This window comes from Petaurus breviceps, unplaced genomic scaffold (genome assembly GCF_028583685.1).
Source record: "Petaurus breviceps papuanus isolate PSGF00001 unplaced genomic scaffold, PetGlider_PUasm1.0 685, whole genome shotgun sequence".
In the NCBI taxonomy this organism is placed as follows: Eukaryota; Metazoa; Chordata; class Mammalia; order Diprotodontia; family Petauridae; genus Petaurus; species Petaurus breviceps.
Genome location: NW_027186455.1, coordinates 2760760 through 2787603, shown reverse-complemented (window position 1 = coordinate 2787603; position 26844 = coordinate 2760760). Strand labels below are relative to the sequence as shown.

Below are 26844 nucleotides of genomic sequence, written 5' to 3'. Positions count from 1 at the left end.
TTTCCTCTCTCTATGCCTTAGTTTCCTCAACTGTTAAGTGAAAGGCATGGATTAGATCATATCTGAGGTCTCTTTATCCCTTTCAGGAAGCTGGATGGCTCAGTAGATGCAGCAGTGGGCCAGGAGTCAGGAAGACCTGAGCTCAGTCAAGTCACTTAGCTTCTGTTGACTTAATCCATTGGAGAAGAAAATGCAAATTACTCCTACATCTATGCCAAGAAAATTCCCTAGATAGTGTGGTCCATGAGGTCACAAAGAGTCAGACATGACTGAACCATAACTACAAAGGCCCTTTCAGCATTAAGGTAGAATTAAAGATTAAATTACATTAAAGATGCTTCTAGCTCTGGCTCTATAATGAAGCATCTGAGTGATCTCCAGAAAGTCATAACTTTCCTGATCACCAGTTTCCTCCTTATCTATAACATCAGAAGATGAGATGGCTTAGTTCTGAGATCCCTTCTGGTTCTATGTATTTTTAGGAATAGATCATGATTTGAAATAAATCCCATCATTGTCGTAACCCTAAGGAATGATCAATCAATTTCTTTGAGTCTGCAAAGGCTTTTGGTCTTTGACTAACCCTGATTTAAATGCAAATATCCCAGTAGGGAAAGGTCATGCACTAAGCCAAGATTCAGTTATCAATGAATATCTTAATAGGTATTAGTAGCAATGAGATTCTAGGGGAGGGAGTTTCATGTCTATGGGGAAATGAGAGGATGGAAAGGGGAACAAGGAAGGAGGAAAAAGATTTCACGGGGAAGGACCAAAGACAACTTCACAGTTTTTTTCTACGGCTATCTCTGACCTTGAGAGTAAATCAAGGACTGGTGATGGCAACGGCTCCTTCTCCAGCTCATTTTACAGATGAGGAAACTGAGGCAAACCTTTAAGTAATTTGGCCAGAGTCATACAGCTACTAAGTTTCTGGGGCCAGATTTGAACTCAGGAAGATGAGTTTTCCTCCATCCATACTCAACACTCTATCTCAGAGGTTGGGAGCCTTAGACCTTGAGGCCACATTTGGCCCTCTAGGTCTTAAAGTGCGACCCTTTGACTGAATTGAAACTTGAGTGAATCCAAAGTAAAGAGGCACATATGGCTTGAAGGTCACAGGCTCCTCACCCCCTGTTCTATCAATGCACCACATAGTTGCCCAAGTCCAGTCCTTCTTAGCACTTTGCAGGCAGTAACGTCAGTGGTGCTTCCTTTCCACAGATTACAGGTTGGAAGAATGTATCCTGCCGATATTCTGGGGCTGCTTGTGGCTTTATTTTGTGTCACTGGGATGTGTTACCCCAACCCAGAGAAAGCTCCAATCCTGGAGGAGCAACCTGGTAGGATGAATTCAGTATTTCCATCCCTATACACTGACAATGCTGAGTTTACACTACTTCTATACAAGAAGCTTATTTTAGAAAACAGCAAGAAGAATGTCCTTTTCTCTCCCCTGAGTATATCAATTGCCTCTGCTCTCCTTTCTCTGGGGGCCAGAGGAACCACCCAGACTCAGATCCTAGAGGGTCTGAGATTCAACTTGACAGAGATCACAGAGGCTGAAATCCACAGAGGCTTTCAGCAGCTCATAAACTCCTTCAATCTCTCCAACAACACGTTCCAACTAAGCACGGGCAATGCCTTGTTTATCAACCAAAGGTTGGAACTGCTGGACAAGTTCCAGGAAGACAGCAAGTTTCTGTATTCAACAGAAGTTTTCCCTGCTAACTTCCAGAATTCTACTTTGGCAACACAGCAGATCAATGATTATGTTGAGAAGCAAACCCGAGGGAAAATCGTGAATATGTTTGACAGGCTTGATGAAGACACACTAATGATTCTTGGGAACTATATGTTCTTTAAAGGTAAGAATTATGGGTTTATTTGGGTGGTTTACTCTATTCTCAAGGGGAAAAATTTTTTTCTAAGACTGTTGGGCCCATGACCTCACATCTTTTCCTACAGGCAAGCCCCTGGTTTTGTTCCTTTGGAGTCTCCTACCATTTTCTTGCTTGCACCATCTTCCCTCTTGGCCTAGGGTCCTCATGATCAAAACTCCTGGATTTAGAGTTACAGGACCTGGGTTTGAATCTCTCAATGGCTCTTGACTTGTCAATTCCGCCATTGAGTCTGGCTTTGTTGTTGTTGTTGTAAGTTAAGGAAGTTGAACTGCATAAAGCTCTCAGATTTAGGATCAATTTTGAAAAAAAAAGGAAAGAGGATGTTGTCTTCCCTCCACTTCTGCTTTACGCCTTGACAATTGACATAGAGTGATTTTTGCAGATTTTCATTTTATTTTTTGTTGTTACTGAAACCATGGGATCATAGAACATTAAAGCTGGGACAGTCCTTATAGACAGACCACATACATAGACTCAGTAAGGTAAAGGGACTTTTTTAAGGTAACACATGAATTAAATGCCAGATCTGAGAATCAAACCTTCTTCCAGTGCTTACTATTCCAGGCTATACATAGGTCAGTTGATCAACAAGAGTTTATAAAACACTTATTATGTGCCAGGCATTCTGTTAAGGAATGGAGTTACAAAGGAAGTCCAAAACAGTCCTTGTCCTCAAGAAACTTAGCTTGGAATGGAAGAAATAACATGATAAAAACAAAACACACAAACACAGAGAAAAAAAAGCGATATGAATAAAAGATGTATACAGAATGAATGAAAGGTGAGCTGAGGAAGTCATTAATAGCTGGAAGAACTAAGAAAGGCTTCCTATAGAAGGCAATATTTGAGCTGAATCTTGGAGGAAGCCAGGGAAACTAAAAGAACGAGGTGAGGAATGAGAAGATTCTAGGCACGGGGATCACGCAGGACAAAGATAGGCATAGAAATGGGCAATAAGACATTAAACAAGAAACAGCAAGAAGGCCAGTAGAGATGGACTGTAGGGTACAGAAAAGGGAGTAAATTGTAAGAAGTCTAGAAAGGAATAAAGGATCAGGTCATGGTAAGCTTTACATGCTAAACATAGGACTTACCATTTGATCCTAGGTGTAATACAGAAGGGGTCATGAGAATGGAAGAAGAACATGTTTGTAAGGCATCAAGTTGTGTGTTAGTTCGGTACTTGATACAAACATACAAGGACTTAGTCTTTCTTAGTTTCCTCTTCCTTGATGGACTGAACTCCTCTTCAGACCTTCTCCTCCTGGGCAGTTGGCTTGGTCCCATTTGGATTGGGTTTTGGATCTTGCTCTAGGTTTGCATCAAATTTAGTCTCCAACAGGTAAGGCTAATCTGTGTTGCCAACCTACATTAAAAGTGTTAGGAGACCAGAATTCTGTCAAGACATCTTTTTTCTTTCTCTTTTCACTTTCTTAAAGAGTAGACTTCCTGGTATTCAGGATATTTGCAAAATGTTTGAAGTCATCTTCCTCAACCTTAAACCTCTATGACTATGAGTCCACAGAAGTGTTTATTTACCTGTGTGTAATGTAATGCCAAAAGAAGGCAACTTCCCAGGTTCAAAATACCAGCATAGGTGCTCTCTATTTTATTCAGTAACAAACCCAGAACAGAGAAGATCAAAACATGACATCATTCAAAATACAGCATTTACTAAGTGTGATTAAATAATCTCCAAGGACTACCCCACCCCAGGACTTTCCAATCATTCAATCAATTACAAAGTCCCAGTTCTAAATACTACTCCACCCCTAGGCTATACCTTCATTAAGTCCACCACAAAGCCCCTCTTCTCAAATGGAGATTAGTTTCCAAACATAAGTAAAATACATTCATTTGCTCAACCATAGAACACAAAAAGGTCAAAAGTTCCCCACCCCTGGATCACAATTGAATCTACCCCAGAGTTACATCAAGTTTAAACACAGCACTTAATACCCAAATGGAGGTCTTTTCTTCATCTTGACACGAGGCAAGTTCTCAGCAATCTTAGTTCCTGGGGAGACAAGGCTTAGCAAGGCCATAAGATACATTGCCAGTCCCTTCATGAATTTATCCTCTGTCTGTAGAACAGTCCTAGAACCCCTGAACACATTAGCAAAGCCCTCTCCCAGGATTTCTGTAAACATACAACAAGAAAATCCTTCTTCAGGGCTTCTGAACCAACAGAAAGGCTCCCAGACCCCTGCAACAACAGCACTGTCCTTCACCAGTGGACAGTATTCATTCTGTCTGCCGGACAGTCTCCAGACCCCTGCAACAACAGTACTGTCCCTCACCAGTGGACAGTATTCACTCTCAGTACTGTCCCTCACCAGTGGACAGTATTCACTCTCTGTCTGCAGGACAGTCTCAGGCCTTCTTAACCAAATGCCAGGTTCCAGGACTTCTTCAACAGGACAGTCTTTCACCAGTGGACAAATCTAGCAAAATAACATCAAAACAGACAGACAAAGTACCAGCAAAACAGCCATGTCTCCTCAGTCCTTGGCAGCTCAGGGGGCAGGTCTCAAAAGTCCAGGGCAATTCAAAGCGGCCACCAGCAATTCTCTTAGTCTCTCTCCACGAGGTGCAGCTTCCAAAAAAAAGAACTTCCGCCTCTCTCTTGTCTCTCCAAATCTACATCACCAGCTCCTCCCACTTCAGGACTTTCTTTTCACATCAACAAGCCCATCCCACAGGTGGGATTAACAAACTCTGGGTTTTAATACAATCAATTTGAAAACCAAGCCAATACAGGGGAATCTTTAATTGCCATTACCATCACACTGTGCTGGAAGACCGTCATTATTCAGATATAAAACATTCCTCTTCTTTACTCCAGTCCCTTAAAATTGTCTTGTCAAAGACAACTTAGTTGCTTAGAACAACTGGTTCTGCCCTATAGGTGAAGTTTTGGCTTCTCCACCTATTACCTCAAAGATGAAATCAACACAACATTCTCTCTGGAGCTATATGGACAAAACCCATGAAACCTGGACCACAATGATCATCTTCCATCAACCAATTGTGCTTCCAATAAAATACCCAGTAGATAATCTTTCCAATTCAAATCCCTCCCACTAACTTTCTGTTTTTCTGGTTTACAACTTCCTGGAAACATTGAGATGATTGGCCATTGTTACTTCACTTTTATTTACTTTCCTGGTAATAATTATAACTTACAATTACATATAATTTAAAGTATTGAATACATTTTTCTCACTATCATCCCATAACATAAATCTCACTTCTGGATTAAGGTTCTAGGACATGGTAATCCTCTTTGGTACAGATCACAACACACCCATACTTCTTGATTCTATGCAACTCTTTTTCAAGTCTTTCCATAGACCTTCCATAAAGGAGTCAACCTATGGGCCAAAGGCTTTTTTTAATGGCTATGTTGTGACTATTAGAGCAGCACTTGGCTTTTTTCTATATTAATCCTCCCTCTTACAACATGACAACCTCACTTCTCTTTCTGGTAGTGTATACACTCATTCATATATTTTATATCCTCTCTCAGGTGGGTCACCTGAAATAGTGACTCTTGGGGAAATGATTGTCTATTATTTACATATGTTGTCATCAGTAGGATATAAGTGGGATTTAAAGATATGGGGTTTTAGGCCAAAGAGTGGCTTTGGATCATTGGAAGTGTGGAAGAATTTCCTGAATGTGATCCAATAATACTTTCTATTCAATCCTGTTTCTAGCTTTTTGTCTATCTATAGCATCTGCTCAAAGTGTGTGTGTAGATCTGTGTTTTTTCCTTACTGTTTTAAGTTTTAAGTGACCCATTTATTTAGATCTCCTTACACGAATTCCAACAGTCTTTTTTATACCATACCTCTGAACTTCAATGATTCCTCCTTGGGGTTTTCTAGAAGCTGGATTCATAAAAGACAAATATTTCACCATTCAGTAAATACTGCCAATTCTTCACCAATAAAGGGTACAGTTCAGCACCACAGGCTATTTGTGGATTGGCTTAGCCAGCTATATGATTACGTAAACCACTTGTAAGGCCAATGTGCTGTCTTCAGTTAGTTGTTAGAATTTGGGGATAGAAAAAATGGATCACACCCTGATAGGAAGAATTGTTTTCTTTCTCAATTTAACCAATTATAGCTTGTGTTACCTTGATTAGTTTAATTCCAAGATTGCTCATGGTATACCTAGAGCGGCATCCATTAGCATTTCTTGAGCATCTACTCTGACCTAAGAACTGTAGATGCTAGCATACAAAGAGAACAGTTTCTGTTCTCAAAGAACTTATGTTCAATTGAAGAAAATAGCATGGACACATCCCTTGTGCATGGGAGCTTGGAAGTAGCTCATTTTGAGAAGTAGCTCAGCTGAGACCCAGACAATGTTAGAATTAGCAAGGGCTTCAGTTATAGAATTGTAACTTTTCCAAACTGGAAGAGGCTTTAGAGTCATAGGACGTAGAATGTCACAATTTAGAACCTATGTTACAGCTGGAAGGATTATTATAATCCTTATATTCCATTATATTTTTATAATCATAGAAAATGAAATGTTAGTAGTGGAAGAAATCAATCAATCTATCCAAAAGCATTTATCAATGTCACTTATTGTATTGTACTCCAGGTGCTTAAATTCTTTCAGGGAAAACAAAATGAATTTAAAGAAATGAATGAGTAAGTAAATTAATATGTATATATGAAAATACATGCAAAATAAATAGAAGATAATCATAGGAGGTGATGCTGGCAACTAGAGGGATCAGAAAATTCCTCATGCAGAAGGCAGTACTTGAATCGAATTTTTAAAGGAAGCTAGAGATTCTAAGATTTGGAAGTGATGAGGGAGCATATTCCAAGAATGAGTTAGTTCATCAGAGAGATGAAACTAAAAATCTCTCTTGACTTCCACACCCCAAATTGTGCCTATATTTTCAGGCTAGTTTATGTCACCCAATCTTTTCTTTTCTCCTCCTCTTTTCTCAGAGAGTGCTTGCCCCAACTCTTCCTCTTCTCATCCACATTTCCTTCCCTGCTTGGCCCAGCTCACATCCATCATTGTTCTCTCATTATTTCTCCTTCACCCTAGCCATGGACGTCTATGTGTTTTTTCATAAACTTTCTGCTTCCACCAATCTGCTACTTTCAGGGTTTGGGCTGCACAGTATGGACTGGTTGGAAGAAACCTTCCCAAAAGAAAAGAGCCAGGATCTTGGATTTAGGAGACTTGGGATATCATCTCTGACTCACTGTGTGGTTCTAAGCCTTTTGTTTGACTTTTCCTTGTCTTAATTTCCTCATCTGTAAAGTGAGGATAATAAGTGTTCAAGTAAAACTGTCATTCTTTTATAGTTTTGATTGTGCATCTTCTCCATTTGGGGATCATGTATCCCTAGAATGGCTAATGCATCTCAGGTGAAAGAGTATGATTTCTGACTCCCTTGATTTGATCCGTCAAGTTCTACATTTATCTCTACTCTATTCATCTCCAGGCCATTCCTCAATGTTGTGATTAGATTCATGTCCTCTGTGCAAAAGTTAAATGCCATTGCTGCAGTATTTATCGGATCCCCACAGCCACACAGTCAGCCTCCAAATGTACCTGCACATTCCCATGTGACAGCTGTAGAGCTATGTTTCCCAAAGTGCTGAAGTTCTAGGACTTGTGGGTGAATGAAATGCAGAAGTAGCATCTCTTTCTGCTGATCTGATTCATTAGTAAGTAGGCGTGGAAATGTATTCCTTGGCTCAATTCCAATACTTAAGACTCATATCAACCCAGACAGTGAGGTAGATTGAGAATGAGGAATGAGAATGAACAGAGAGAGAGACTCATAATTCTAATTTCTATTGTTATACATTATATGTATTATATATAATATTAAGTATTAGACTAATACTCTGTATAACATTGAAAGTCACTCACAATCAGTTCCCTTCACACCTTTCCAGTCTTCTTACATTTGACTCCCCATCCTACACTCTAAAATTCAGCTAATCTGGCTTACTTGGTGTTCCTCACCCAGGATATTCCCTCTCCTAATTGAACCCTGTGCACTGGTTTATTCCCCATGCCTGTACTGATCTCCTTCCTCACCTCTTACCTCCTGGCTTCTCTGATTTTCATTGAGACCCACCATCCGAATTTTCAAATTCCCCCATTTATAAGAGGCCTCTCCTAGTCTCTGCTGGTGCTTGTGCCTCCCCCTCTGAGATTACCATCCATCTAGTCATATAATCGGACATGCTGTACTTTGTCCTTGACATTGTGATGTCATTTTGTCCTCTTCAAGTCTAAAGGATAATGAGTGACCTTGTAGATACTTAGTTATTTCCATGTTGTTCACCATATTGGAATGTGAAGTCTTTGGGGACAAGGACTGTTCTTATCTCCCCTTTTATCTCCAGTACTTGACAGGGTACTTGGCAGTAAGAGCTTAAATGATCCTTGATTTATTAGTGATGATAATAGTTTCCACATTACAATAGCCTTTATGGATTGAAAAGGAACTTCAAGCACATTATCTTATGTGATTCTTATAAAAGTCTTGTGAGGTATGTGGTGACTGGCATTGAATGTGTAAAGAAGACAGGAATTATCCTTATATTACAGATGAGGAAACTGAGACATTGGAAAGGTCAAATGAGTGGTCTAAAGTCATACACTGAGTCAAGAATGACATCAAAATGATGTCAAGAATTATTTAACTCCCACTTCATGACTTTTCTCTATTGGGAAGGTGTCTACCAACCAGTCCATACTGTGCATCCCAAACCATTAAAATGGCACATTGGTGGCAGCAGAAAATAATGCGTATAGGAAGAGAAAGAGACTGATGGTGGCACTAGGCTTCCAAAATCATTTCAAATTCCTCAGAGTCTGATCACAAGTTTTTCGTTTGACTCAGTCAGGAGTAACTAATCTCTTGAATTGTTGACTCATGCTACCCAAGTTCATATGAGAAAGGATGAATTAGATGAGAAGACCAAGACATTAATTTATTGTGGGAGATAAAATTGGCCTGTGAACCAGAGTAATCTGGTTCTCATTATCTACGCAGGCTACTCCCTTCTTTCTGGGAAGATCTCAACTAGGAACTAAAATTACAGTTTGCAGTTGCTTCTATGGCTCAGCCTCTTTGGTGAGACCCATCAATAGTGTCTAAAGTCCTTCTGAAAGTAGAGTGACCAGTGAACCCTGGATTCATTCCCTGAACCTGTCTATCTATTGGTGTATCAGTAGAGAAGGTAGGTTCACCTTGCTGATCCATTACATTTTGTGTGCTGTAATGACAATGGAAAAATCATCTCTTAAAAATGTATTATTGATGCTCTTTTAAAAAAAAAAACTGATTCTTTCCAATGACTTTTTTTTTTTTGCTTTTTTGGAGGTGGGAAATCAGGGAATTGGGGTTAAGTGACTTGTTCAGTGTCATATGGCTAGTATGTGTTAAGTGTCTGAGTCTGAATTTGAACTCAGCTCCTCCTGACTTGAGGGCTGGTGCTGTATTCACCGTGCCATCTAGTTGCACCCCCCCCATGCCTTTCTTGCCATCGATAGAATCTCCTTTGTAAAAAGAAGTTAAGCAAATCAAAGCAAATGAGTACATTGGCCATGAGCTACAGAATGTGCCTCGTGACAGTCTACAATGCCACCAGCCTCCTGAAAAGAGGAAGGATGCCTGCTTTGCTGTCAATGTTCTAAAGCCATGATTGGTTACTTTATCAATCAGATTTCAAAATCAGTCCACTAAGGTCATTCTGCTTTTCTAGGACAGGATTTTCCTTGGAGGTCTCCTTCTTTGGATAGGGTTCTTGCCGGCTGCATGGCCAGCAATTGTTCTGACAGGAGGGAGGTTGCTTTGGCAGGATTGCCCCAGCCACAAAGCCAACCTGTCCTGTCAGGCTGCTTCCGATCAGCCCATTAGGGGTCTCCAGCTCTTTAGTCTTTCCTATAGCTTAGAGATAACAATTTAGTCAACCTCAGAGATCTAGCAAACACTGTGCCCACAGAATTGCCAAAGACTCCAGCTATGGCTAAACCTTGTTTTGTCTATAAAGTGATGTCAGGGACAGTGTTGGTGGTAGCGAAGGGATTTTCAAGTACTGGGGAAATAACATAGCTTAGTTTATAGAGTAATATGGATCTATTATCTTGACTGATGCTAACAAATGTCTGTCTTAAAGAGGCAGGATGGGGATTGTCATTCCTGCATTGCCCATTAAGGAGAAATGCCTTGCTCAGTCACATGATTGTGAAGTGGTGGTTTATGGACTCATAGCCAGGTCTTATTAATGATCTTCCATTTAACCTCACTGCTCTCCCAAGCCATCCTGGATGAGGATAGGGGTGTTGGTATACAGAGGTTAGCACTGAACTTGGAAGCACCAGGCTAATTGGAGCATTGAAAATTGGAAGGAGACTTAGATGTCTTAGAGTTCATGAAGTTCATGAATGTTCTCTGCACAACAGTCAGAACAAGTAATTAAGTGTCTAACTATGATAGTGAGCTCACTACCTACCAAAGTAGTTCATTACACTATGGCATGTCTGATCATCAGAAAGATACTGTTGTTGTCATTACTTCAAACCAAAATCAAGTTTTGAAAGTTCCATCCATTGACTCTAGTTTTGGTCTCCAGTTGTTTAACTTCTTTCTGCCTCAATTTCCTCAATTATAGCATAGGAATAACATTAGCACCTACATCACAGAGTTTTTGTAAGTAGTAAATGACAGAATATTTGTAAAGTGCCTGGCATGTAGTAGATGCTTTTTCACTTATTCTCCTTATCTTAGAGCCACTTATCTTTCTAGGTTCTATTCCAGTTCTGATTCTCATATTCTACCTATAGTCTCATCCCCATTCTTTTCTCTGCACATCCTGTTACTTAATTTCATTCAGCTGACTGACCTGTAATTGAAGTGATCTCTGACAAAATGGACCAGGTTTTCTAAAATGAAGCAGATGGACTAGATAGCTTCTTGCTCCAAATTTATGACCATTTGTTTAAGTGTTTCCATATTCTCCAGAAGGGCACCATGGCTAAATGGGAAGAATACTGTATTTCTGGACAGAGAATTGAGATTTAAACCATGGCTCTGCACTTGAATGCCTTGTTGAGCTTGGACAAGTCATTTAACCACTGTGAGAATCATCTTCCTCATCAGTAAAAAGAGTGGTCTGTATTAAAGTCATTCTAGGTCTGCTTCTATCCCTAAATCTATGATCCCATGATCCTTTGGTCCTGGATTTTTTTTTGGGGGGGGGGTTGCCTTTTTTCTTATTTCTTGTCTAAATTTCCTCTGTCTCCTGCCAACAAGAACTGTAGAGCAGGAAAAATGATGCAATGAGTGAAAGAGAGGGACTGATTTAAATGCTTTTTTTTGGGATCTTAAGTTAAAAAAAGTTTTTGTGAATCTACAATTTAGAGCAAGGATTCTTAGCCTGCAGTCCAAAGTCCTTGGAGAGATTTCAGGGGTTTCATAAAATTGGATGAAAAAAAGTACATTATTTTTAAATTAATTTCTAGTTGAATTTTATCATTTTCTTAAATTGTAAAAATATATAACAAAATACTATTCAGGCTTCACTGCATTTTTGCCAAAGGCATCCATGGCACAAAAAAGGGTCAAGAGCCCCTGTTTTAGAGTTATCCTGGTTACCTTTCCCTATCTGTAAACACTACTATAAAATGGCCCTTGTGTATAATGTTTCCCTGTATTTTTTCTTCCCTCTCAAGCTAAGTGGCAAACACCATTTGATTCATATCACACTTCAAAGGATATGTTTTTTGTGAGTAAAGACCAAACTGTTGAAATTCCCATGATGCATCAAGATGAATTTTTCACTGGTGTTTTCCAAGACGAAGAGCTTTTCTGCACAGTTGTAGAGCTGAAGTACATAGGTAATGCTACGGCACTTTTTATTCTTCCTGATGAAAATAAAATGAAGAATGTTGAAGATGCTCTCAGCCCAGAAGTACTGAAAAAGTGGAAGAATTCACTGCAAGTGAGGTAATTATCCACTGTTGATAATCTCCAGGGTAGAACCCAGTTTTACTCTCATTCATTCTGTATTTTAATCTGTGTTCTAATGTCCTTTCCATCCCTAACAACTCCATTATTTCTAACATCCTCCTTTACTGTAAATACCATAACAGACCTCAGTAAAATCTTAAGAAGTAATAAATCTAGGTGCTTTTCTGTTTGTTTTTGCACCTCTTATATACCCCGGCCCTGATTATTTGGCCCCAGTTAAGGCATTGTTTGAAAACTGACATGTGCCTTTCCAATTCTTTTTTTTTTTTATAAGTAAAAAAGACCATATAGACTTTTGAGCTGGAAAGGACCTTAGAGGTCATCAAATATATTCATTTTACAGGTGCAGAAACCGAGGCTCAAAAACCAAAATGACTTGACCAAGGTTACAACTACCAGAAATTCAAACTAATTACAAATTCAGGAATTTTTCTGACATACCGCAGAAGTAAATTTCATAAGTGTAAAAAAAAAACTGCATTAAAAAGGAACCTAAGTCATGTCATTGGGATATGGGTAATAGGTCTGATAAATAAATAACCTCACAAATCTATAAAATGTTAATGTTGGCAAAGTACTTCCTCCTGACAACCTGGAGAGGTAGATCGTATTTCCCTCATTTATAGATAAGAAAACTGAGGGATTAAGTAATTGTCCAAGGTCACTCAGCAATTCTCTGTCAGAATATGGACTACATCCCAATTCTTCTGCCAATCTAGGGCTCTTTCCCCTTCACCGTGAAGTTAAACTGTGACATTTTCTGGAGAGTGAGATTGATTCTTGCCTCCCATCCATGGATTATTTATGTTTTTACTAGACTCTTCGAAACCAAAAAATATTCCCAAGACCCAGAGTGAGGAAATGAACTCATCAATAACTCAGTTGTACATCTACTACCACAACAAATTAAAAAATAAATCAGTTTTATTTGATTCAATTTAACTAATTCTTTCAGTGCAATTCAATTAGCAGTAGCAGAGCAGAGAATGTTCATAAGATCTTTGTTCTAATTCTAGATCAGTTACTACTGGGATGAATTCACTGTCACTTTCTTCTGGACTTATTTAACAACAACTAGTGGGCTTGACTAGATAGATGGGTCTCTAAAGTTTCTTTCACCTCAGACATTCTAAATTTTTCAATTCATAAAAGTCCTGTTAAGCACCTACTATGTGTGGCATTTGGGGAGCAGGGGGTTAGGAGATACAAGTATAATCTTTAGATTAAAAACACAGATTTTTACTTGTCTTTTGTTCTCAATGAGGACCAATGAAGTCAGGAGTGTGATGTCTTGATTTGCAAGTGAATTGGATTTAAGTGACCCTATGCCCCAGCCTCACTCTCCCTCCCAAGTCCTCTGAGTCCAGTGGTAAGACACAGGAGGACTGGAGATGACCTCAGCTGCAATGAGAGACTTTGGCCTTTTTGAGCTAAGGTCTTTCCCATGTCTTAGTTTGTCTGAGTCAACACTCATTAAGTGATTTAAGGGTACATAAGCAATGAGGCAAAAGATGGCCTTAGTTTGTCCACTGCAAAAATCAAACTGGGAGGGGAAGAGCCTCAAAGTTTCTGACCAAAACAGAAACAATAACTATTTGCACTCCTTCTGAAACACCAAATCCCAAATGAAGACCAAGGATTGGCCAATCAGTGAGAGCCAAAGTGATTTGGGTTTAAGTTATGGTCAAGTAGTTTCATTCGAATCCCAATGGGGTTTATCAAAGCCTAGCTTTCCAGAGCTCTATGTCAAGAAAACATAAATGAAACTACATGGGACAAAAGAGTTAATTGTCCCAGTTTTTTTTAAATGACAGAATAAAAAAAAAAGTATGGAGGAGGAAAAAAATTTAGCCACCAAACCCCAATATATTTTGCAAGGCTTCAGCAATCAAAATGTATATACTTTTGGGTAGAACACCCAAATGTAAAGCTATGATTCCCTATGTGGACAGAAATAGGGGAGAGGGGGAGAAAGGGAGAAAGAAAGTAAAGAAAGAAGGAAAGAAGGAAGCAAGGAAGGAAGGAGGGTAGGAAGGAAGGGAGGGTGGGATGAAGGAGGGAAGGGAGGGAGGAAAAGAGGAAGGAGGAAGGAGGGAATGTAGGGAAGGAGGGATGGAGGAAGGAAGGAAGAATTGCCCAACTGGAACTGGAGAGGATAATAACACATCCCTCCCAGCGTTGTGAGGATCAAATAAGATATTTGTGAAGGCTTAGCACAGCACCTGGCACATAGTAGATACTTGAATGTTGATTGACTGACAGACTGTCTTATACATCAGTGCGGCTCTTGCAGATTCTCATGGTCACCATTCGGAATAGGAAAGTCAACGAAATATGCAGAAAGTGAAAAAATTGTGCAAACCTTAGAGCTAATGTTGGAGGCATTTTTTCCTTTTAAACACAATCCCTGTTACTAATTATTTTGCCACTTTCTTCTAAAAGTGGGAACATTTGAAAAATCTAATTTAGTGAGGACTGCATTAAGCAATGTCAGACTTTTCATAAAGATCATAAAGATTATGAAAGAGAAATAGATGGACACACACACATGCACACATGCACATGCACGTGCAAGCATTTTCTGAAGGTTTAAGCACCCACTTGCCCTTTCTTCCACTTAACTCCCCATCCAAGATAACTTCTATGGGAAGGTCAAAATGGTAGTTCCCCTATCTTTTTTGAAGTCTACCTTGAATACTTCAAATAATTGTTTCCTCCAAACCTTAATAACATATAGGTTGGTATCACTTTTTGGGCTCTTAACAAATATAGTCTTCTAGTGCTCATCAAAATTTTTATACTGTGTTTTTTTCCCCCTCAGAATAGATTCTTTAAGGTTAATGATGATAGTTGTTTTTATGCATCGTCTAATATGTGCGAGGCACTATCCTAAGCTTTACAAATATTATCTCTTTCCATCCTCACAACACCCTTGGGAGGTTGTTTCTATTATTCTCCTCATTTTACAGTTGAGTAAACTGAGGCAGGCAGGGGCTAAATGACTTGCCATAGGTCACACAATTAGGTGTGTGGTCAGATTTGAACTCAGATCTTCCTGAACTCAGATCTCTATTCACTGTGTCATCTAGGTGTCTGGCAAAAACTGTGTCCTATGTATCTTCTTTACAATGCTTGCTGCTCTAATGTGTGAACCAAGTCAAATAGTAATCTCTCCATCTCATTTTTCCCATTTTTAAGATGAAGGGATCGAAAAGAGGAATTGCTAAGAACCTTTTCAATTTTAAATTCTCTGTCCTAATTGCTCAGTATTCTGAAGTACCTTACAACTTTAATGTTTCATGATTTATGTTCTAACATTCAATTTCTATGAGGCCCCCTTTTTTTTATAAAGCAATTTGGGTTAAGTAACTTGCTCAAGGTTACACGGCCAGGTGTTTCTGAGTGGATGCTAAGTGTCTGAGCCTGGATTCGATCCCCCAGGTCATCCTGACACTGGGGCCGGTGCTCTTACTCGCTGTGCTACCTGGCCTCCCCAATGAGGCCCTTTTCAATTCTGACATTCTTATGGTCTGAGATGTTCTTTGTGAATTTTTTGTTCATTTTTAACTTAAATACAAGATGAAAAAAAAGACATTTCTGTGTATATAGCAGAATATGAGACGATTCAATACAAAATATGTGGTTTAATATTCTATGATATGAAGATACTAGCTGCCTAGCTCTAACTTTAGACATACTAACATACTAAGATTTGAAGGCCCTTTTGATTTTGACAAATTCACTTCTAGCTCTAAGAGTTTCTGTCTAGGGTCCTAATGTGTTCAATAAATACTTGTTAAACTGAATATTAAAATGTTTTCATAGGATTACTCATTCCAAAGGTGCTAAAGAATAAAATGGCCATAGTGCACTTTTCTCACTCTTTGGTTTGTTTGTTTGTTTTTAACAGAGAGATCGACCTCTACTTGCCAAAATTTTCCATCTCTAGTAGCTATAACCTAGAGAAGATACTTGCCAAAATGGGTATAGAGGAAGTCTTTACTTATCAAGCTAATCTTTCTGGAATAACTGGACAAAACAACCTCAAAGTTCCCAAAGTAGGTTCAACAACTTTAAATTATTCCTTCTCAAGTTTTTAGGTGCATAGATTGATGCGGACAGGATATTGGTAAGGTAGGTGAACATGGACATATTGGTAACATGACAGTGGTATAAATAATGACAACAATATATGCCTATGGACCCCCTGGCCTCCTACAATTCTTGTAGATTCCATAGAACCCAGAATAAGATAGCTTATTATTATAACCCATGTTTTCAAATACCTTCTGGCTCCCTGGGAATATAGTAATAATCCATATACCGCTCAAGGTTAACAAAGTATCTTCATCACAATAACCTTTTGAAATACCTAGTGAAAGAATTATTAATGTAAAGATAAGGAAAACTTGCCACAGGTCACACAGTTAGGAAATATCTGGGTTTAGATTTGAACTCACTTCTTCCTGACCTAAGTCTGGAAGACTGGCAATGTGAGTCTTTGAAGGGAAATGATTTGGTGAAAGACACAAAACCAAAGAATGGTAGGGCCATTTGAGCTACATGTCAAATACCTAATAAATAATAATCATAGTTGGCAGAAAAACCCAAATAAGGTTACAAAGAGTTGAACATGGTGGCAAAGAATTAGAAATTAGGGAGATGATCTTCTATTGTGGAACAGCTGAACAAGTTGTGGCATGTGATTGGGATGGAATATTATTATGCTGTTATAAATGGCAAAGGGGATGACTTCAGAAAAAAACCTGAGAAGACTTTCATGAACTGATACAGAATCAAATGAGTAGAATTGGAGAATACTGTACATAGTAACAGCAACATTGTAATAATAATCAACCATGAAAGATTTAGCTATTTTAATCAATACAATGATCCAATCCATGAACCAAAGGCTCATAATGAAAAATGTTATTCACCTTCAGAGAACTGATGAATTCTGAGTACAGTTTGAAGAGTATTTTCCCCTTTATTTTTCTTGCTTTTTTGTGTGATACAGCTAATGTAGAAATAGGGATTGCATGACTTCATGCAAATGAACATCATAATTCTTGCCTACTCAGTGGGTGGTGGAGGAAATGGAAGGAGGGAGAGAATCTGGAACTGAAAAATAAAAATTAAAATAAATTACTTGACATAGCTGGCATCATAGATTTAATGCTGGAAAGGTCCTCAGAGACCCTCTAGTAGAAACCCTATCATTTTACAAATGAGGAAACTGAGGCCTAAGGAGGCTCAGTGACTCATTCAATTGCCACAACATCCCTGTGAGATATTGGATATTATTGTAATAGCATTTACCTTCCAACTAGGTGGTGCAATGGATAGGGCACAGGACTTGGAGTCAAAAAGAATTGAATTTGAATCTGGTTTCAGACTTTCTCTGGCTGGGTGAGCCTGGACAAATCACTTGACTGTTTTGTGCCTCATTTTTGTTGTCTATAAAACTGTGGATAATAATAGCACCTGTGTCCTAAGGTTGCTGTAAGGATCAAAAGACTTAACTTAGGTAAACCACAATGTAAACTTGAGAGGACTATCTGAATGTTTACAGTTATTCTTTTCAAAATAAGGAAACTAAGTCTAAGAGAGGTTAACAACTTGCCTGAAGTCCCAGAGCAATTACATTTCTAAGACTGAATTCCAAAGTCAGTCTTTCTGATAATACCCAGTCCATGTTTATTCTGCTTCAAGCTTCTCACTTCCTATGTATGTGACTGTGGGCAAATCATTTTTCTTTTCTCATCTTCATTTTCATTAGCATTGGATTTACAAGGTTGTTGTGAGGAAAATGCTTTGCAAACATGAAAAAAAATAGGAAAATTCATTGTTATTCCTCAAAATGTATAAGATAGTGCTGAAAATTCAGAGTGATATTCGATTGTACAGGGTCTTGAATGCCAAGGTAAGGATTTTGTTTGTTACTTAAGGACATCACCTTCCTTGACAGTTATGTTACAAAGAAGTCCCATAGTTCCTTGAGTCATGCCAAATTAATTTCAAATAAGCCCAGTGTTACTTTAGGACCACTCCAAATAAGCTTGTGTTCACTAATGGATTTTCAGAATAACACTATTAACACACAGTAATGTAATGTCTGGATATACTGCTGCAGTGGTTGATTGCCCTTTATAATTAAATGCACCTTTGGGTTAGTGCTGCATTTTTGTACCACTAAAGATCTTGTTCCCTCCAAGCCCCACAGTTTGCGTCGAGATAGGGGAGGTGAGATCACTTGCTGAATCTTTCAGCATCATCAGTCGACAAAAACAGACTTCTTGCCCTCTAAAAAAGTTTTGCTGTAGATGTGCATTCCCTTCCCACCTCTCAAAGAGTCCAAAAAGTTTGATTGCTCAGCTCTGTGAAGGCTCAGCTTAAATGTTTTCATGTACAGTCCTAATAATCCGTCAAGAAAGGTATTAAGTTCTTCCTATGGGCCAGACACTTCTATGTTGTTGACAGAGGCCAGTAAATGCACTGACTTTCAGTCTTCTAAGCATCCTTAGTTGTAGCACCTTATTAGCAAGGGTGGGGTTCTGGGGCCTTACAGTTTTCTATTTCCTGTTGGAATGAACAAAATTCCCAGACTTATAAAACTATCTCTGAATGAGCCAGTGTAATAGAGTGAAAAGAGTCCTAGTCAGTCAGTCAGAAGGCATGGATTTGAGATCATGGACAAGTCACTTCATTTCTCCATGAGTTAATTTCCTTTTCTTTAAAGTGATTATTGGGAGTGTGAAGGGCACCATGTTAGGCTAGAAAATCACTGAGGTTCCTTCCAGTTCTAATATCCTTTCTCTATGCCCCTTTCTTTCAAACACAATAGACCTGGCATCATCCTATGATATTTACATGTGTCATTCTTGTCTTTCCCTTGTTAATTTAAGTAACTATTGGTCAGCTGGGGTAGTTAGATAGCTCTGTGGAGAGAGTGCCAGTCCCCATATCAGGAAGACCCATCTTTATGAATTCAAATCTGGCCTCAGACACTAAAGTAGCTATGTGACCCTGGGCAAGTCACTTAACCCTGTTTGCCTTGGCTCTTCATCTATAAAATGAGCTGAAGAAGAAAAGGGCAAATCACTTCAGTATCTCTGCCAAGAAAAGCCCAAGTAAGTAATGGAGAGTCACATGTGTCTGAAAAAAACAATGGACAAACAGGCAGTACAGCACTTTTTTCTATTGCTATATTTTCCAAAGTGAATTTAACTTATTTTACATCAATTGCAGTCAACTCATTGGAGTCCTTTCCTCAGCACTCCTGAATCTGAAAATCTACCTTGGCATCAGTGTATATGTACTGGAAAGTGAATTTGGAATAATAAAAAGTATTAGAATGTAGAAGTTACTGTTTACATGGTGATAACCAGGCATCAGCAAGGGTCCTTCATACAAGGGTAGAAATGGCTTAATTTTTGTCCTTTTATTTTCAGTGCCTAGCCCAATGACGGATGCGTAGTAGGTATAAAATAAATATTCATACAATGTATGAAGGAATGACTTGAAAGAATGAACACTGGCTCAAATTCACCTTAAAAAGAGCTATGCAGTTTGTCACATTTATTCACCCAGTTCAGCTATTAGCTAAATTGAATAGTAAGAGCTAGAGCCTAGATTAGAAGGTCTGCCCACCAGGAAAAAAACTAGATGTGTAAAGGGTTGGAGCAGCTGGGTGGCACAGTGAATAGAGCACAAGCCCTGGAGTCAGGAGGATCTGAGTTCAAATCTGCCCTCAGACACTTAACACTTACTAGCCGTGTGACCTTAGGCAAGTCACTTAACCCCAATTGCCATGCCTTCCCCTGTCCAAAAAGCAAAACCAACCCTCCCCCCCCCAAATTCAGGGAGATGCATGGAGTCGGATGAAGAAGGGATGTTTCATTCACTGGCACATTTCAGTAGTTTTTCAGTTGTGTCCAACTCTTCGTGATCCCATTTGGGCATTTCTTGGCAAAAATACTGGAGTGGTTTGCCATTTCCTTCTCCAGCTCATTTAAAGATGAGGAAACTAAAGCAAAAAGGGTTAAGTGACTTGGGTTAGACCTAGTAAGTCTGAGGGCAGATTTGAACTCAGGAAGATGAGTATTTCTGACTCCAGGCCCAGGCTCCATTCACTGCACCACTTAGCTGTCCTTTTTTTTTAGCACACAAGTAGATGATTAAGAAGTGCTTGTTGACTGGTTGATGAGAAAAATGGGAAAGAAAAGGTAAGGAGTATAGGACTGAAGGATCAGGAGACAGAGACTGAAGATGAGGTTGGGAAAAGGAGTAAGTGGGGGAGGGGAAGATAAAGAGGGCATGAGGAACATGGAAGTTGTGGGATGGTGTCAGGAGCAGTGCTGAGTGTTCAGCCACTCTTATTTGCTTTTTACCCTACTATCGACTCACTGCCCAGATGTGTTTCTGGTATAAATATATCTTCCCATAGCAGAGAAGAAATATCAAATTATCTGCAATTCTCTCCATCTTTTATAGCTCATAGCCTGCAGCCTGGCAAAATACCTCCATGTTAGATCTGAATCTCCCTTTTTTTCTGGACATTCTCCCTTTTGCAACTGCCTTCTTGTTCCCAATAAGCACAGCTAGCCTAGCAAAAGATTGTGGTTGACATCATTTATAAAGACAAAGAAAACATTCCAAACAAAGCAAGGAAGCTGACTTTTCTGTGCTTAGAAAGAAAGGCTCTAGGCTTGCATGATGGAGTCTAAGAGAGAAAAGAAGTCATTGGATTCTAGTCTTGGGCTCTGTAATCTGAGACTATAGAGGCATTGCTCATGCATGATATGCCTAAGCACTCTCACACCCAGAGTCCTGGCTTCTTGGAGCCAGTTTCTCTGTCTATATTTCTACTCTCCAGCCTCCCTTGGATTGTCCCCATTCTCCTTCCCAATCTCCCAGTACACCTCCAACCACAAGCTAGGATCCTCTTTGATTCTCTTCCAGATTCACTGAACCATCTTTAAAAGATCCTGTGGTACATGGCCTATCATTTTTTATGCTATGCGGTTGTTTCTATTCATATTCATTGAATCAGACTACAGAGTTGAAAAGAACCTTAAAGGTCATTCAGTCCAATTTCCTGACTTTACAGAGGAGGAAATAGAGTCACAGTGAGTTTAAGTGACTTACCCAGGGTCATGCCTCTAAAAAAGTATCTGAAGCAGGATTTGAACTCTCCTTCCTGACTCTAAGTGCAACTTTCTTTGAACTATGCCACCATGTATACTTCATAAAGGGGTCACCTGGAATGGCAAAAAATGTTATGCCATCTAACATAGTTCATGTCACAGGCTTGTGGATGGCAAATTAATACTGTACACCAATGTAAACTGTGAACTAGGCTGTATAGGGAGGGGTGTTATAGCAGAAGAGCAAGCAGCACAGTACTGGCAGACTGGCTGTTAGGAGGGATTTCTTTAGGGATCTGGCCCATTCCATCTGTGAAAGGAGATTGTGAATTCTTCTTTGGGAAGGAAGAGGAGGAGGAGGAGGAAGATGAAAAAGAGGAGGAAGAGGAAGAGGAGGAAGAAGAGGAGAAGGGTAAGGAAGAGAAGGAGGAGGGCCATATCTCTTTAATTCTCCTCTCTCTGAGCAGGGTATTAAGCTAGAATTAGATCTGTCTTTCTTGTGTATATCACAGGGCAGGTCAGTGGGACAGTTGATAGAGTGCCAGACCTGGCATGAGTTCAGTTCCAACCTCAAATGCTAACTGTGTGACAAACCACTGAGCAAGTCACTTAACCCCTCTGTGCATAAATGTCCTCAACTGTAAAATGAAAATGCTATTACTTTGCACAGGGCCTGGCACACAGTGGGTACTATATGAATGCTTATTCCTTTCCCCTTCCTTTCTGGGGAAGCTGAAACTGGAGACTAAAGGGGCTGGCTTTGCTCACATAGCTGCAGTTCAGATCTCCTGTCTGCCATGCAAACACCGCCCTTACCTCTTAAACTCTGCTCATCTCTGCAGTCTCTCCCCCAAGCTGGAGCTGGAACTCCCACCACACATGCAGCAGGCAGTGTAAGAGGGCCCACCTTCAGAAAACTGGCCCAAGCTCTCCTGGGCAGCAATGGGGCTACTATATAGTCTCTTTAAATGTCATTATGGAGTTCCTTTTCTGTGGTCAGGTCTGTGAAGCACAGACTCCCTTATAAAAGGATGAAGGAATAGAGGTGAGGAAGATTCTGGAGGACATGAGGGTTGGATAGGGAAAATAGGGATGAGAGATTTAAAATAAGAAGACTGGGAAAGAAAGAAAATGGTTCAAGGAAAAAAGATGAGAAAGGAAAAAAATATGAAGAAGATAGGAGGGAGAGGATAAGGAAGAGAGGATGAGGTGGTTGGAAGGAGAAACAATGCAGCACATGAGGAGAGTGGAAAGATATTAAAAGGGGGATAATGAAGATGGAAGACGCTGTGGTGACAACTGACCAGGGCAATTACCAACTGTCTGAGACAATTTAATTATCTCAAAAATAGGGAAGAAACATTAAAGTTCTTACTCTGTCCTGTACATTTCCCAGCACTGATTTTAGCATGGTAGGGATCTTAGGATCTCTTTTATTTATCAGTGGCCAACATTGATTTGGCCATAAGATCCCCCAATTGCTCCTGAGGCCCAGGACCCAAGGCCCATGCACAACTTCTCCCAGCATCCTTCATGACAGTGTTCCTATATGTACACCTCCAGGTTCAGTAATGTTGTTTTCCCTCTTACAGGCGGGCCACAAAGCTGTGCTAGATGTAGATGAGGCTGGCACAGAAGCTGCAGCTGTTACGGCCATGAAAATTGTAGAACTTTCAGGAAGATTGCATTTACCTCCAGTCATTAAGTTTTATAGGCCATTCCTAGTCACTTTGTATAATGACAGAAACATATATTCTATGGGGAAAGTCATCAACCCCCAAAGTGCATAGCTTTGTTGAAGAAGGGACTGACAGGTCAGGAACTAAAAGACTTAGAAGTAAAGGGAAAGGGAGACCTACTCCCAGGTCAGCCTGTCATATACTGGGGTAACTCGAGGCTAATTTCTTCCTCTCTGTAAACATGACCTTCTACATTTGTTTAAAAAAATAACAAAATACAAATGTCATCCTTACAATACAAGTGTGTATTGTTTGTGCAAAAACTTTTTAAAATAGTTGGGAAACTCTTGACAAACTTTAGGCACCAATGCTTTAATAATAAAAAGTTAACAGTTAATTTTTGTTACCATAAATCAGCCTTTGAGAAACAAGATTCTTTGAGCATATTTTTTTTCTTCTCTCATTCATTCTTTGTCTGGACACTCAGAGCTTCAGTTTTCTCATCTGTAAAATGGGGGTAATGATAGTTGATAGGGTTGTTGTGAAGAAAGCATTTATTTAGTGGACCTGAAAGTGTTATAGACATGTAAATTATTGTGCTTTCAATATTTATTGGGTACCTATAAATGCTTGGCTTTGATTATTTTGTTGCAAGAGATAAGAAGATAAACCATGACCTCTTCCTTCTATGAGGTTACAGTCTTGTAAAATATATGACATGGACTTATTCAACCACAATGTAAATTTGAATGTTATAGGGAGGAATACAGGTTCAAAATGCCCTAATAAATTAGAGGAGGAAGAAACTACTTTCACCTTGGATGGTGATTGTTCAGTCATTTCAGTCATGTCTTACTCTTCATGACCCCATTTGGGGTTATTTTGGCAAAGACACTCAAGTGGTTTGTCATTTTCTTCTCCAGCTCATTTTTACAGGCAAGGAAACTGAGGCAAACAGGGTTAAGTGACTTCCCTAGGGTCACCTAGTGTCTGAGCCTAGATTTCAGTTCAGGAAGATAAGTCTTCTTGACTCCTGGCTCAGTCCTCTATCCACCGTGGCACCTAGCTGCCTTGGGAGGGTGATAAAAATAGTTGCGTGGAAATTGTGTGACCATCAAGATTGCAGAATAAATAATTTCTATTGGTTTATGAAAAAAAGCCAATTCCTATACTCACTCCAGAAGAGAATTAATTAGGTCTGCCTCCAGACTGGGGGAAGGAAGGGTAACTTAAACGACCCTACCTCACATTCCACCATTAATCACACAAAAGATAATAATAGATAGCAAAAAATACATTATTTCTCAAAGCGAGTCATAAAGCAGCGAGTGCAAAGCTCTATAGAATGAGTTAAATAGTATTAGAATAGACATGAATTGGGGTCTGCTTGACTTAGGAGTATGATGAAATCTCAGCACAACCAAAGGGAGAATGATCTCCTCCAAGAAGCCTCCTCTTAGTGATTTCTGGGGACACAGGATCTTGGCAGCTAGGTGTGTAATGTATAATGTGAATAATGGAGAGAATGCTGGATCTGGAGTCAGGAAGACATGAGTTCAAATGCAGCCTCTGATGCTAGCTGTGTGACCCTGGACTTCTCTGTTCCTCAATTTCCTCAACTGTGAAATAAAAATAATAATAGCACCTACCTTCCAGGGTTATTATGAGGATCAACTGAGATAACATTTGTAAAATCACTTAGCACAGTAATTGGCACAGGGTCGATACTATATAAATGCTTATTCCTTTCCCATTCATTTCCGGGGAAGCTGGTACTGGAGACTAAAGGGGCTGGCTTTGCTCACATAGCTGCACTTTAGATATCCTGTCTGCCATTCAACCACCCTTGCCTCTTAAACTCTGCTCATCTCTGCAGGCTCTCCCCAACAACTGAAGCTGGATCTCTCAGTGTAAGAGAGCCCACCTTCAGAAAATTGGCTCAAGCTCACCTGGGCAGCGATGGGGCTACTTTATAGTCTGTTTAAATGTCATTATGGAGTCCCTGTTCTGCGGTCAGGTCTGTGAAGCACAGACTCCCTTATAAAAGGATTAGGAATAGAGGTGAGGAAGATTCTAGAGGACATGAGGGTTCGATAGGGAAAATAGGGATGAGAGATAAAGAAAGTGGTTCAAGGGAAAAAATAAGAAATTAAAAAGATATGAAGAGGTAGGAGGGAGAGGTTAAGGTAGAAAGGATGAGGAGCTTGGAAGGAGGAACAATGCGGTGTATGAGGAGATTGAAAGGATAGAAAAGGGAGATAATGAAGATGGAAGATCCGTGGTGACAATTGACCAGGGCAATTACCAGCTTTCTGAAACAATTTAATTTTCTCAAAAATAGAGGAGAAATATTAAAGTACTTATCTCTACCCCCCATATTACTCAGAACTGATTTCAACACTATACTGATCTTAGGATCTCCTTTAAGGAAACCTGATTTGATTTGGCCACAAGGTCCCCCAAAAGCTCCTGGGGTCAAATACCCAAGGCTCATGCACGACTTCTCCCAGTATCCTTCAAGACACTGTTCCTATATCTACACCTGCAGGTTCAGTAATATTGTTTTCCCCTTTACAGGTGGTCCACAAGGCTGTGCTCGAAGTAGATGAGGCTGGCACAGAAGCAGCAGCTGTCACGGCCATTATGGGGGTGGGATCTTCATTAAAATCGCCTTTACCTCTAGTCATTAGGTTTAATAGGCCATTCCTACTCATTTTGTATGATAACAGAAATATAATTATTATGGGGAAAGTCATCAACCCCCAAAGTGTATAGCCCTCTTCAAGAAGGGGCTGACAGGTGAGAAACTAAAAGACTTGGAAGTAAAAGGAAGATGATACCTACTTTCAGGTCAGTCTGTCATACCGGGGTGACCCTGGGCAAGTCCCATACTCTCTGTAAACATGACCTTCTACGTTTGTTTATAAAAATAAAGTCAGGCTGATATACCTTGCTGTGTGTATTGGTTGTGTAACATTATTTTTATATAGGGAATTCTTTTCTTATTGTTTACAGGCATTTTATTTTTTAATAGAGTTTTCTTTTTCCCCAGTTACATGTCAAGAAAATTTTTAACATTCATTTCGACAAGACTTTGAGCTTCACATTTTTCTTCCTCCCTCTCACTCTTCTGAAAATGGTAGGCAATTTTATATAGTTCACGCATCTACTATCATGTAAAAAAAAAATTCCATAGTAGTCACAGTTGTCAAAGAAGAAAGATCAAAAAGGAAAAAAAGACACTAAAAAGAATTTAAAAAAAGAAAAAATATGCTTCAATCTGCATTCATATTCTGTCAGTTCTTTATCTGGATATGGATAGCATTTTACTTTGTAAGTCCTTTGTACTTGTCTTAGATCATGAGAAGAGCTGAATCATTCATAGATGATCCTCACACAATTGTTTCCTGGTTCTGCTCAGTTCACTTTGCATCAATTTGTACAAGTGTTCTCAGGATTTTCTGAAATCTGCCTGTTCACCATTCAGTTTCATTCATATACCACAGCTTGTTCAGCCATTCCCCAACTGATGGTCATCCCCTCCATTTTCAATATTTTGACACCATGAAAAGGGCTGTTATCAATATTTTTGCACATACAGTTTCTTTCGCCTTTTTAATGATATCTTTGGGATACAGACTTAGTAGTGCTATTGTTGGATCAATGGATATGCAACATGTGGTTGCCCATTGCACAGACTTTCAAATTGCTGTCCAGAATGGTTGAATGAATGTTTCCTTTTCCCTTTTTACTTGTTTACAACTTCCACCAACAGTGTCAGTGTCCCAATTTTCCCACATCCTCTCCAACATTATCATCTCCCTTTTCTGTCATAATAGCCAATCCCATAGGGGTGCAGAAGAATCTCAGAATTGTTTTAATTTGCATTTTTCTAACCCATAGCCATTTAGAGTATTTTTCATATGAGTTTAGGTAGCTTTGAATTCTTCATCTGAAAACTGCCTTTTCATATTCTTTGATCTTTTATCATATGAGGAATGGCTTGTATTCTTATAAATTTGGCCCAGTTCTCTGTATTTTAGAGAATTGAGGCCTGTACTAGAGACACGTTTATATAGATTGTTTCC

At 39.4% G+C, this 26844-nt stretch overlaps 1 protein-coding gene across 1 annotated transcript; it reads left to right on the top strand.

The window, feature by feature from the left end:
• Positions 1 to 1226: 1226 nt before the first annotated feature.
• LOC138174098 (alpha-1-antichymotrypsin-like) lies at positions 1227 to 25702 on the top strand. Its single transcript, XM_069104265.1, has 4 exons — positions 1227 to 1865; positions 11634 to 11907; positions 15842 to 15989; positions 25334 to 25702. Exons 1-4 carry the CDS (start codon positions 1238 to 1240, stop codon positions 25529 to 25531), a joined length of 1248 nt encoding a protein of 415 aa, XP_068960366.1. The 5' UTR covers positions 1227 to 1237; the 3' UTR covers positions 25532 to 25702.
• The last annotated feature ends 1142 nt before the right edge of the window (positions 25703 to 26844 follow it).

What these genes read in the sequence shown, in the direction of transcription:
- LOC138174098 (XM_069104265.1), top strand. Translation starts at nt 1,238, where the DNA reads ATGTATCCTGCCGATATTCTGGGGCTGCTTGTGGCTTTATTTTGTGTC. An exon ending in GAACTATATGTTCTTTAAAG is followed by an intron (nt 1,866 to 11,633) that starts GTAAGAATTATG and finishes TTCCCTCTCAAG; the next exon opens with CTAAGTGGCAAACACCATTT. An exon ending in AAGAATTCACTGCAAGTGAG is followed by an intron (nt 11,908 to 15,841) that starts GTAATTATCCAC and finishes TGTTTTTAACAG; the next exon opens with AGAGATCGACCTCTACTTGC.